Source organism: Podarcis filfolensis (genome assembly GCF_964270895.1).
Source record: "Podarcis filfolensis genome assembly, chromosome: 3".
Lineage (NCBI taxonomy): Eukaryota > Metazoa > Chordata > Lepidosauria > Squamata > Lacertidae > Podarcis > Podarcis filfolensis.
In genome coordinates this window covers 104394723-104406113 of record NC_139606.1, presented here as the reverse complement: position 1 = coordinate 104406113, position 11391 = coordinate 104394723, and the positions used below count along the sequence as shown (strand labels likewise).

General features: G+C 46.2%; 1 protein-coding gene and 1 long non-coding RNA gene across 5 annotated transcripts; one reads left to right on the top strand and one right to left on the bottom strand.

Annotated features, from left to right (window-relative positions):
* Positions 1 to 955: 955 nt before the first annotated feature.
* On the bottom strand, positions 956 to 4446 carry LOC310758802. Of its 2 annotated transcripts, XR_014545928.1 has the most exons (3): positions 4367 to 4446; positions 3022 to 3147; positions 956 to 1655 (listed from the first exon to the last, which is right to left on the bottom strand). It is a non-coding gene; the product is annotated as an uncharacterized lncRNA (long non-coding RNA). The 2 variants fall into 2 exon arrangements; XR_014545929.1 differs by lacking the exon at positions 4367 to 4446 and having other exon boundaries at positions 3022 to 3431.
* Positions 4335 to 9958, top strand: PTCRA (pre T cell antigen receptor alpha). Of its 3 annotated transcripts, none has more exons than XM_083605592.1 (5): positions 4335 to 4465; positions 5408 to 5731; positions 6486 to 6527; positions 8274 to 8406; positions 8886 to 9958. In XM_083605592.1, the coding sequence occupies exons 1-5, from the start codon at positions 4399 to 4401 to the stop codon at positions 9031 to 9033; spliced, it is 714 nt and encodes a 237-aa protein (XP_083461718.1). In that variant the 5' UTR covers positions 4335 to 4398; the 3' UTR covers positions 9034 to 9958. The 3 variants fall into 3 exon arrangements, with proteins under 3 accessions (XP_083461718.1, XP_083461719.1, XP_083461720.1); XM_083605593.1 differs by having other exon boundaries at positions 4345 to 4465; positions 5411 to 5731; XM_083605594.1 differs by having other exon boundaries at positions 4374 to 4469; positions 5415 to 5731.
* Positions 9959 to 11391: the final 1433 nt, after the last annotated feature.

Sequence of the window (11391 nt, the reverse complement as noted above, 5' to 3'; positions counted from 1 at the left end):
CGCAAGCCTTGGGAGCCCGCGGGAGTTTCTGCCAGGCTCCCTAGGCTTGCGGATAGCTTCCTGAAGCCTGGAGAGCAAGAGGGGTCGGTGCGCACAGACCGCTCTCGCTCTCCAGGCTTCAGCGAAAGCCTGCATTCGCCCCATAGGATGCGCACACATTTCCCCTTCATTTTTGGAGGGGGAAAAGTGCGTCCTATAGTGCAAAAAATACGGTACTTGTCCCATAAAGACAAGTCCCACACTTGGGGAAACAGTGTTTTAAGAGTGAGGACAAAATTTGCCCTCTAACCATGACACTGGGTGGCTGGAGCCATACTGGCAAGGATCCTGCAGGTCGATAACATGCCTGTTTATGGATAAGAGAGATGCACAGCTCTGCTTGCATGCCCATGCCCAAGTCTCGTATACACCCCAAAACCGCTGTCTCTTTGCACCCATCCTAATGGTGGGAATTTTACAAGTAGCTATTTCCTAACGCAGCCTCAGCCGCAGGTGCACTTCCATGAATTGCCTTTTGTGCTCTTGGTTAAACTGCAGTGCGTCCGTTACTCAGGTGCATCCTTTGCTTAGCTCACTGCCAGCTGGAGGCCAGCTTTGTGGCTTAGAGGTGTCAGACAGCGATTGCCTGGAGCAGAAAGTTGAGGGGCTCTTATTTTTCTGCACTCCCTTTCCATTTTGGGTTTAAGCTGCTTCTGACCTCTCTAAAAAACAGGCCCTTGCTATATAGCGCATGCCAACAAGTGAGACCCAAAGTAGGCATCATTAATTGGATTCTCCTTTTCTGGCTACAGGAAAATTGCTTTCATTTAAAATAATATGAACTGCACAACTGCAATTGTATTCTTGAAAATGCATGGGTGATTGGTGAAGCTTCAAAAAGTCAGAAAGGCAAGGTGGGTATTTCAGTGTCCTTGCCTCTTCCCAGACTAGCAAAAGGACAATGCATTATACGAAATAAGATAATATACAAATTTGCTTTGTTTTCATAATTATGCAAACTGCAGAATTCCACATTTCTGGGTGCAATCTTTGGATTGCTTGTGTGCAGAAGCATTTTTTGGGTTCTTTCACGTTATTGTAATTTTAAATAAAGGACTGGCAGCCTTCAAAGCACACTTTAGTAAAGGACACATTTAATTATAATTTGCAGAACTAATTCAATGCAATAGCCTCTTGTCCTCAAGATCTATGACCATGCAAACCCAAAAAAGGTGTACACACACAGCTCTTTTAAATTCGCAAATCCATCAGGCTTGGTAAGTATTGCTTCTTTCTGGTGTGGAAGTAAGACAATAGGGCTTTCTAGTCACGATGGGTTGTTCTCCCAAGGTTTGGGTCTTCGGGCCATTTGAGATGGTGTAGGCCTCCCATTTGTTGGGGTGATATTTAGCTTCTGCAGCCCGGGAATGTCTTGCCCAGCCTGGACCAGGCGGAAGATCTCAGAGAAAGACACAGAAGTATCTAGACTCTGAGGCTGGTCAGCTGGGCACTCTTGAAGCTCTTCCTTCCTATCCTCCACAGTACTGGGAAGTGAGCTTGCTGTCCCTGCTGCTGCGGATTCCATGGTTTGGTGGATGGATACCTGATGCCCAGCTGCAAGAACCAGCTGTCTAATGTTCAGTGTTCACTTTGGTATCAGAGAAAAGGAAGCACACCTGAAAAGAGACATTTTCCAAATTAAAGAGAGGGCAATTCAAGCTCCAGGTCAGGTTCCTTTTCAATTCTTATAAGCGACTAAATTAGGCTTCGCCGCGAGTAGCTGTGGTCCACAATGTCTGGACCACAACGTCTGGACCTTGTCTCAATTCATAATCTTTATAATATTAACATCATTTTTGTTTGCTACCACTTCGTTAGCTGCCTGAGGTGCATAAATAGATGTTAAAAGTGTGGAATATTTTATCTATATTTTCTTTTAGAAATGAAATATGAATTTTCTTTTTTAAATAAATAAGGAAACTCTTATCTGCTTATTTAAATAAATACGGGCCTTCTTGGTAGCTTGGTCTTTGGAAATCCCTCCCTAGAGAAGCTATTCTGGCTCCTTTTTTGTTGTCCTTCCACCTGTAGGTGGAACTGACTACGTTTAATTAAAGTACTGGTGCTGTGCTGTGCATTATTTTATTTTATTTTATATGCACGCATACACACACACACACACACACACACAGTTTTAATTCTATTTATGCTTAATTGGTTTTTAATTGCTCTTTCTATGCTTTTGCCAGGAACAGGCACCTGGTTTCCTGTACCCTCCAAGCGGTCTCCAGCCACAGCCCCCGGTCTGGGTGGCATTCCCCTTTTTCATGCATTTCAGTATACCACAAGCCAAAAAGGGCTTTTCAACCTCTCTGTTCCCCTCAGCTGCAGAAAACCTGGAAGGGGGCTTAAAATCGGAGACCGAACAAAATTCAAAATTTGGCTTTGTAATTCGGAATTTATGTGATGTGATTTAATTTGATGTGATTGGCCAGTTAATAAAAATTATTTTTTTAAAAAAAATCGGAGACCGAACAGGGGCAGGAAAGGACGGGCGTGGGCAAGTGGAAGTAGTTACACGTACTTCAAAGCTCGGGTATCAAGAGGATAAACTAAAAGCGAATTGTACTTTTATGTTGTGGGCAATGCCCTGTGATCTTCGGGTGGAGGGCGGGATACAAATTTAATAAATTACACAGCGATATACTGTAGTGAAATTTGGGTGAGGAAATGAACCCTTTCACGATTCCTGCTAAATCTCTTTATTTTAGAAAGAGCAGCTCCCTGTGGCTTGACAAACTACAGCCTCTTTCTCTTTTTTGGGTGGGTGGGTTAAACCCCAGAGCCTATAAAGGGCTCAGCCCCGACCCTCTCTCCCCGTTTACACGGAGGTAAGCGCCCCACCGGTCCCAACCGGCCTACTCTGCAGGGAGGCAGCGCCCACGTGCCAGCCCCTTACACAGGCCCGGTGCCTCCCCCCCCCCCAATCGCCGAGGGTAGCCGAGAGGCGGAGCCCCCCCTAAGAGCCCCCCTCGCCCTTACCCTTTGCAAGCCGAATCCCCGCAGCCGGGCTGCTCCACTCCCGGCGGACGTCATGGAAAGAACCACCAGGGCAGCGAGGGGGAGGCGGGGCCGTACCAAGAGCGATCTGTCGCCGGGGGAGGAGGCCTAGGAGGAAAACAGGGCTGCTGCGCCTAACTCACTTCATTCCCTCCCCAGTTAATAGTCCATGAATCCCGCACAAGCGAAATTTAAGTCGGCCAGCCGAGCTTTTCAATCGGGGAAGGGGTTGAATCTGCATATGCAGCACCTGCAGACTGGATAAACAAACAAACAAATACAAAAGGGTGGTTTTTTTTCATGTGCAGAGTAGACCCATTGAAATCAATGTGCCCAACTTAGGCTTGGCTGCTGATTTCAGTGGGTCTATTTAGCGTACGCATAACCCCATACCTTCCAACATTTCTCGGATGAAAATACGGACTTCCTATTCCATCATCATAATGGTTTTATTCTTTATACCCCACCCATTAAACGTTTTTTAAAAACCTTCCCTATACAGAGCTGCCTTCAGATGTCTTCTAAAGTTTGTACAGTCACTTATCTCCTTGGGTCTGGGATCACCTACCCTCCCCATACCCTCCCACATTTCTCCGATGAAAATAGGGACGTCCTAACGCATGGGTAGGCAAACTAAGGCCTAGGGGCCGGATCTGGCCCAATCAGAATGTGTCCTTTTATTTAAAATGCATCTCTGGTTTATTCGTGGGGCATAGGAATTCTTTCACGCCCCCCCCCCCAAAATATATAGTCTGGCTCCGCACAAGGTCTGGGGGACAGTGGACCGGCCTCCTGCTGAAAAAGTTTGCTGACCCCTGTAACGTTTCAGTATAAAATCAGAAACCGGAGCGGCTTCTTTAAATCCGGGGCTGTCCCTGGAAAATAGGGACACTTGGAGGGTCTGATAGCACTACAATCCAATGGGTTGACCCAAACGGGGGATGGTGTGGAAGGAAAGCAGCTCACACCAATAAATTTTGCATCCTGGAATAAATTTTGTGCCTTCCTTGGCTCTGAGATTTTTGGGTGCGTTCTGGACCTGCTGCCCTATTCAGTGCTTTCTCTAGTAGGAGATAAGTCTCTCAAATAAATGTGCAAGCTTTCGGAGTACCACAGGACGCTGCAATTGTTATGTCAAGTACTGGTGGTACTCACATAAGCCAGTCACACAGCTAAAATAATCCAAAAGTGTGCTTTAAAAAATCAACCAAAATACCTCCGTTGTTTACCAGGGAGCAGCTGTGCAACCGTTAGCTGCGGGAAAGGAGTACTGAGGTCAGAGCGGAAGAGAGGTAGGTTGAGCACATTGCCTGCTAGTTTAGCGCACACTCTGTTTGTGTAGCTGCTCATTCTCACAAGATGTCTCCAGCTCTCCACCTTACGTTCCAGCACCTCCTGACCAGCGCAGCACTCCAACTTCTGACCTGTGAGTAAAACACCATAGCTTATTTGCTTGCTTGTTGGGGGTCAGTGTGACAAGTATCATTCAGAAGGCAGGGGGAGTCCATCTGCCTGATGTTATACGAGTTTTTAAAAAAACAGAATGAAATAAAAGAACTTGGGATCTGGAATTTTAAAATTGTCCCACAGGGGCCTAAAGTCTGCACTAAAGTTTAGAGTCCAAACAGAAACAAAACAAATTATATTTGACCAAAATTGTGCACTCAAAATTAATTATAGGACTGCAGAGTTGGAAGTGATCCCAAGGGTATAACTCCTTGCAATGTACACCGTCCCCCATCCAATTTGAAACCATACTGGACCCTGCATAGCTTCGCAAATGCAGTAGCAGTTTTATTGCTGCACCACCTTGCTAATCATTACAATAGAATGTGTAGTACCTTAATTTTGCATCCTTTAGCCTGCAAAACCAGAATATGGGGGTGGGGGTGGGCAGGAAGCAGAGTTTGTCCCAGCAGGAGGGAATGTTATAAAACCAAACATGCAAATGTTATAAAATGTTATAAAACCAAACATGCAAACCAGAGGCAGAGCTGCCTGGCAGAGCTGTTTGCTTGGAAACTTTTCAGAAGTGTCTTATACAACCTTTGGGCCTTGGCAAGTAAGCAGCAAGAGTTTTGCAGAGTGGGGTGCAGGGGAATCATTGCCACAAGTTCACCTGCCAGGATGACCCTTTCTGCCTATGGGAGTTGCTCTGACTCCTTGATCATTCATTGAATTGGACAGAAACCGTGGGATGGGAAGAATCCCTGTTTTTATGAAAGACAGCTCAAATGAAGTAAAAACCAAGCGAGGCTCCACCAAGAAAGAACCCAAAAAAACATTATCTGCATAATTTGTGTACATAAAAACCAGTAGCTCTCCGATCAAGTAGTTTTGCTCATGCACGTTTATAATAAACTCTCAGCAGGTAGCTTATCTTGGAGCTTAAACGCAACACTGGCACCGCCGCTCCATGTGATAGTAAACGGTGAAAGGAAGACCCTGGTAATTTGTCTGGTGAACGATCTCTCTGAGGAAGCACTGGGGGTCATTCGGTTTTCCAATGAAAATGGGAGCATGCTGGAGTCTTTTACCTATGGGATTTCTAGGGAAGACGATGGAACTTTCAGCAGCATCTCTCAACTCTCCATCAGCACCAAAGAATTTGGATCATGGAGTACAGTCGCTTGCTACGTCACACCAAACAAAACTTCAAAGACATGGAGCACCACCTCCCTTCAACTCTCAGGTATTCATGATGGGAGTATGGACAGTAGATGTACTTTTAGTAAAGGTAAAGGGACCCCTGACCATTAGGTCCAGTCGTGACCGACTCTGGGGTTGCGGCGCTCATCTCGCTTTATTGGCCAAGGGAGCTGTCGTACAGCTTCAGGGTCATGTGGCCAGCATGACTAAGCCGCTTCTGGCGAACCAGAGCAGCGCATGAAAACGCCGTTTACCTTCCCGCCAGAGCGGTACCTATTTATCTACTTGTACTTTGATGTGCTTTCAAACTGATAGGTTGGCAGGAGCAGGGACCGAGCAACGGGAGCTCACCCCGTTGTGGGGATTCGAACCGCCGACCTTCTGATCGGCAAGTCCTAGGCTCTGTGGTTTAACCCACAGCGCCACCCGCGTCCCCCAGATGTACTTTTAAGACTTCATAAATTAACAGTGCAACCCTATGCATGTCTAATTAGAAGTCCCATTGAGTTCAATGAGACTGACTCCCAGGTAAGCATGCATTGGAACTCAACCTAATTTATCCATGGTAAATTACCGTTATCCTGTTACACTTAAATCTTGCCTTTTTGCCAATGAACTCTCTCCTTCAAACTGATGTGTCCTAATACAATCGATCAATAAAGACATTTATGCACAAATTCCAGGCGCTTCAAATCAGTAAATTAATAACCTGGAAACTTATATAACACAACCAAGGCAGGCATGCTACCAATCTTTCCCTTGCAATGTCTTCTCTAAGTCATAATTTTGTCTTACAGAAGAAAATATGGGAGATCTCTGCCTGAGTGAAAAGCAAGAAGGTAAGAACAACAATGCATTCTCCTTCCAATCTCAGTTATACTAAGAGCTCAGTTCCGAACCTGGTGTTTTGGGGGCAGGAATTCAGACAAAGCTGTTGTAAGTATACAAGGCTAGTGTTTGGACCCTTGTGCCATGACGAACAACTAAATTCCAGATTCAAATATCCTCATAGAACACAATTTGAACTATTATGAATGAAGCAGATTACAAAGGAAGGCCACAGCTGCAATTCTATCCACACCTATAGGGTCGGTGCCAGAGGTCAGGGGGTCTTTGGCATAGTGTTGCCCATGCCCTCCAACCCACTCCCGAAGCATTGGTTGGCATCCATCTGTCTCGGGGGACAATGGAAGAGTGCGCCTGTTGTAAGGTTACAGCGCCTGCTGTGGCTGTAGAGACCGATACAGAAAAGACATGTTTTGTTGCAGCTGGGGCAGATGAAGGCACTCGGTTGTGCAGATGCAGATCTGGTTGTTCTCTGTGCACTCTCCCAGTAGTCATTTCTTCTATGGTCACTGCTATGGACGCACAACCTGTGTGTCTCCAGGTACTGTAGTTGTCTGCAAGGGAGTCTCACATGGTGGGATTGGTGTTGCCAGCTTTCATATCACTTCTTTGTTGTGCAGATCTGCTCTGCCAACAGGCCTGGTGCCTGAAGCCATCTCCCAATAGAGCAAACCCTTGGGGATCCTGCCATCTTCCATTCTGTGGACATGATGCGCCTGGGAAGCAAGTGCGCCTGGGAATCAATTTTTTGTTAACTGAATGAGAAATTGAGGATAAAAGACTTGGCAGGACCTTGCGCCCAAAGATGAACAACAAAACCTAAGACAGAGCTAATATAAGGGCTGGTCACCTTTTGAGTGCTTGTAGAAGTAGGAAAAAGAGAGAGTTAGAATTACAAAATCTGCTATCCTCTTGTTAAGAGTTGATAATGAAAAGTGTAAACTCTAAAGTGTCTGCAACTACCTTATCAATCGGGATGCAGGTGCCACAGAGCCTAGGACTTGCCGATCAGAAGGTTGGCGGTTCGAATCCCTGCGACAGGGTGAGCTCCCGTTGCTCTGTCCCTGCTCCTGCCAACCTAGCAGTTTGAAAGCACACCGGTGGAAGTAGATAAATAGGTACCGCTCCGGTGGGAAGGTAAACAGCATTTCCATGTGCTGCTCTGGTTTGCCATGCTGGCCACATGACCCAGAAGCTGTACGCTTGCTCCCTCAGCCAATAAAGCGAGATGAGCGCTGCAACCCCAGAGTCGGTCACGACTGGACCTAATGGTCAGGGGTCCCTTTACCTTTACCTTATCAATCAGATTACTGCTGTCTCTCCTGATAGTTTGATCACCTACTGGGCTTGGCAGCAATTAAGAGATAACATAGGTAACATAGGCCTGTATCCAGAGCAGGGGTAGGCAACCAGATGCGGCCCAATTGCCTTCTCATTCCGGCCCATGGACAGTCTGGGAATCTGTGTGTTTTTACATGAGTAGAATGTGTGCTTTTATTTAAAATGCATCTCTGGGTTATTTGTGGGGCATAGGAATTCGCTTTCATTTTTCCCCTTCAAAATATAGTCTGGCCCACCACATGGTCTGAGGGACAGTGGACCGGCCCACAGCTGAAAAAGGTTGCTGACCCCTGATCCAGAGTATTGGGTGGGGCGGGGTAGAGCACAAAAGTGGCTGGGGATATAGTTATTCTGTGGATATTACTCTGCCTTATTCTTTCTTCTTTTTGTGGTGGCAGCCCAAGAAGAGTCATTGTTCATTGAAGATCTGTATAGCCGCTCACAGATCTTACTTCTTCTGGCTATCAGAATTTTGCTGTTCAAGTTACTCCTGTTTGACGTGTTGATGACCTGCTGCATTGTTTACAAGAGGTAATATTGACCACAGCATCCAATGTATAGACCTAGTCCAGATATAAAGCTAAGCCAAACCATGGACTTGAACGAGCAAGCAAATGTGCAGTTTCCTGGATCACGGATTGTGGTAGCAGTGTACCTCTCTCATTCTGCTGCTGCCACGCTACCCAGAGCTACGCCATGGTTTGGTTTAGCATCACATCCAAAGCCAGGCTCATGGTTTGCCTCACTTCAGACAAACCACAATGTTTGTTCCTGGTTTACTGCTGATGGTTTGTCTGGGGGAAACACAAGCATAGGTTTGGATGTAATGCTAAGCCAAACCATAGCTCGGCCATGGGTAGAACGGTGGCAGCAGAAACACCACTGAACTCTTTGAAGGAAGGGTATGGTGTTAAGATGATGATGATGATGATTGATGATGATGATAATGATAATGATGATGATAGTAAAGTTCAGCTCCCAACCTGCTGTAATCTTCCCTCTCCTTTCAGGGAAGATATCCCGTTGCACCTGAAGCCTTCCAACTTTTCTGCAGTTCATCCACACAGAGTCAGAACTGCTTCTGTCACAGAAATTGTTGCTATGAAAAGCACAGAGCAATGGACTAAGGGGAAAGGCAACTTTCACATATCTGGCTGAAAAGAAGGAACTCCATACGGAAGCAGAATATGTGTCCTGAAGATGGAAGCATTCACTTGAACAAAAGAGGGAGAGACTAGCCTGGTTTGAATACAGGCTGAAAAACAGGCTTTTGGCTTCCTTTCATCTGTCTCTGCTGTGACCTTTGATTTGGGTTCTTTGATGCTGAACACTAATCGGACAACAACTAAGCCAGGCACCCAGGCTGTAGCAGTACACAAATCCCCACAAATAACAAGGCTTGACACCCTTTCAATATTCTTGTGTTGAAAGCGCAGTATGTGATGTCCTGAGAAGAATGTTCTTGAATATTGCCGTGTGATATTTCTTTGTTCATAATTGTACATATAGTCTTGCTTGCATTGTCCTGAAATATACAGCTCGTTTTCATCTATATGAGAGAATGGCTAAGGCAGGGGGTCTGAGAGTTGGGCAACCATATTCAGCCCCCTGAGCTTGAGGTTCTCCATTCCTTTCACTGTAGTAGGGAGTGAGGTTCTGGGTTTTCAGCCCTTCCAAAGTAGCAAAATATTAATTGCATAAGAAGTCATTAGGTGCAGGATCACAAGTGCATCGTCATTGCTCAGCATCTGCAACATCATGTCACAGTGGTACCCTGCCTATGTGAAACAACAGCTGTCACAGGATGAATGGCACAGATAGACATCACACCATCTTTAGAAAGCAGGGCTCCAGTTCTGAATCCTGGCAGATCAAAGGAGGAAGGTGCATGCAAGGGAGGCATGGGATAGGGGTTGGTTCATACTTATATTCTTGGGACTGTTACTTAACAGACATATGAATACGATTAAATACTCTGTGTGTGCTTACAGAACAGCCAAAGCATTTATAGCATTTTTATGAGGATTTATGCAGCAATTATGGATTGTAGCAATGACAAAAACCCTCTACCTTTTGTATTTTACAGGTGCTATAAATCTGTTTTCAAAAATAAATTACTTAATTTTAAAATAATAATAATTGTAATATTTATACCACACCCATCTGGCTGGGTTTCTGGGTGGCTTACAGCACATTAAAAATTGTAAAGCATTGGACATAAAAAAATTCCCGCTACAGGGTAGCCTTCAGATGTCTTCTAAAAGTCAGATAGCTGTTTATTTCCTTGACATCTGATGGGAGCGCGTTCCACAGAGCGGGGTGCCACTACCGAGAAGGCCCTCTGCCTGGATGCTTGCAACAAGAATGTATGGGGCAGGTAGGTAGCTGCAACAGCCAGCGGAGTGTTGGCGATTATGCATGCTGCCAAAATATGAACTCGCTATGTAGCCATAGGCAAGCCCCTCTCCACCTCAGTCCTCCCCTCTGCAGTATGGAGAATAAAAATACTGAGTTGAAAGCCAAAGCTGGGAACTGACCGAAGCCAGGCCCCTTAACAGCCTGCCTCCTAAGCAACTGCTGCAGGTTTTGGGACGGGAGAGTAAAAAACGAGTAGCTGCGTATATCCTGACCATCCCAGTAAGTTTGGGTTGTTGTTTTTAATAAGTTCGCAAACTGTCTAGAACACTTAAGTTGATGGGCAGCATAGTAAAGGTAAAGGGACCCCTGACCATTAGGTCCAGTCGTGGCCAACTCGGGTTGCAGCGCTCATCTCGCTTTATTGGCCGAGGGAGCCGGCGTACAGCTTCCGGGTCATGTGGCCAGCATGACTAAGCCGCTTTTGGCGAACCAGAGCAGCGCACGGAAACGCCGTTTACCTTCCTGCCGGAGCGGTACCTATTTATCTACTTGCACTTTTGATGTGCTTTCGAACTGCTAGGTTGGCAGGAGCAGGGACCGAGCAACGGGAGCTCACCCCGTCGCGGGGATTCAAATCGCCGACCTGATCGGCAAGTCCTAGGCTTTGTGGTTTAACCCAAAGCGCCACCCGCGTCCTGATGGGCAACATAGAATGACATTCGATGGGCAGCATAGAATGTCATTAAAAAGTAACAGCACAGACCCTATATATGTCACGCCAGAAGCGGTTTAGTCAGAGATGAGCACAACAACCCCATAGTCGCCTTTGCCTGGACTTAACCGTCCAGGGGTCCTTTACCTTTTACCTTATCCCACTGAGTTGGAGCCAACTTATCCCCATGTAAATGACAACACAGGATCGCAGCCTGAGAACGCAAAGTAAAAGAACCACCGCTCTGGAACTGGATAAATGGAAAATCTGAATAAGGATGAGAGGAGCATTCTCCCTACTCTCCATCCCCACCTCCGGCGCTATACCTGCGCCCAATATTTGTGAATGCTGTTTTTTACAAAAATTGAATGGAGTGAGCATTCCAGGGCCGAGACGAACGGAGGCGAGCACCAATCACAGGACAGCGTTGACGACACGCCCATTGG

Bases quoted from the DNA above. Each gene is read 5' to 3' on its own strand.
- PTCRA (XM_083605592.1), top strand. From the start codon at position 4,399: ATGTCTCCAGCTCTCCACCTTACGTTCCAGCACCTCCTGACCAGCGCA. The intron at 6,528-8,273 runs GTAAGAACAACA...TTGTGGTGGCAG, and splicing joins CCTGAGTGAAAAGCAAGAAG to CCCAAGAAGAGTCATTGTTC. The intron at 8,407-8,885 runs GTAATATTGACC...CTCTCCTTTCAG, and splicing joins TGCTGCATTGTTTACAAGAG to GGAAGATATCCCGTTGCACC.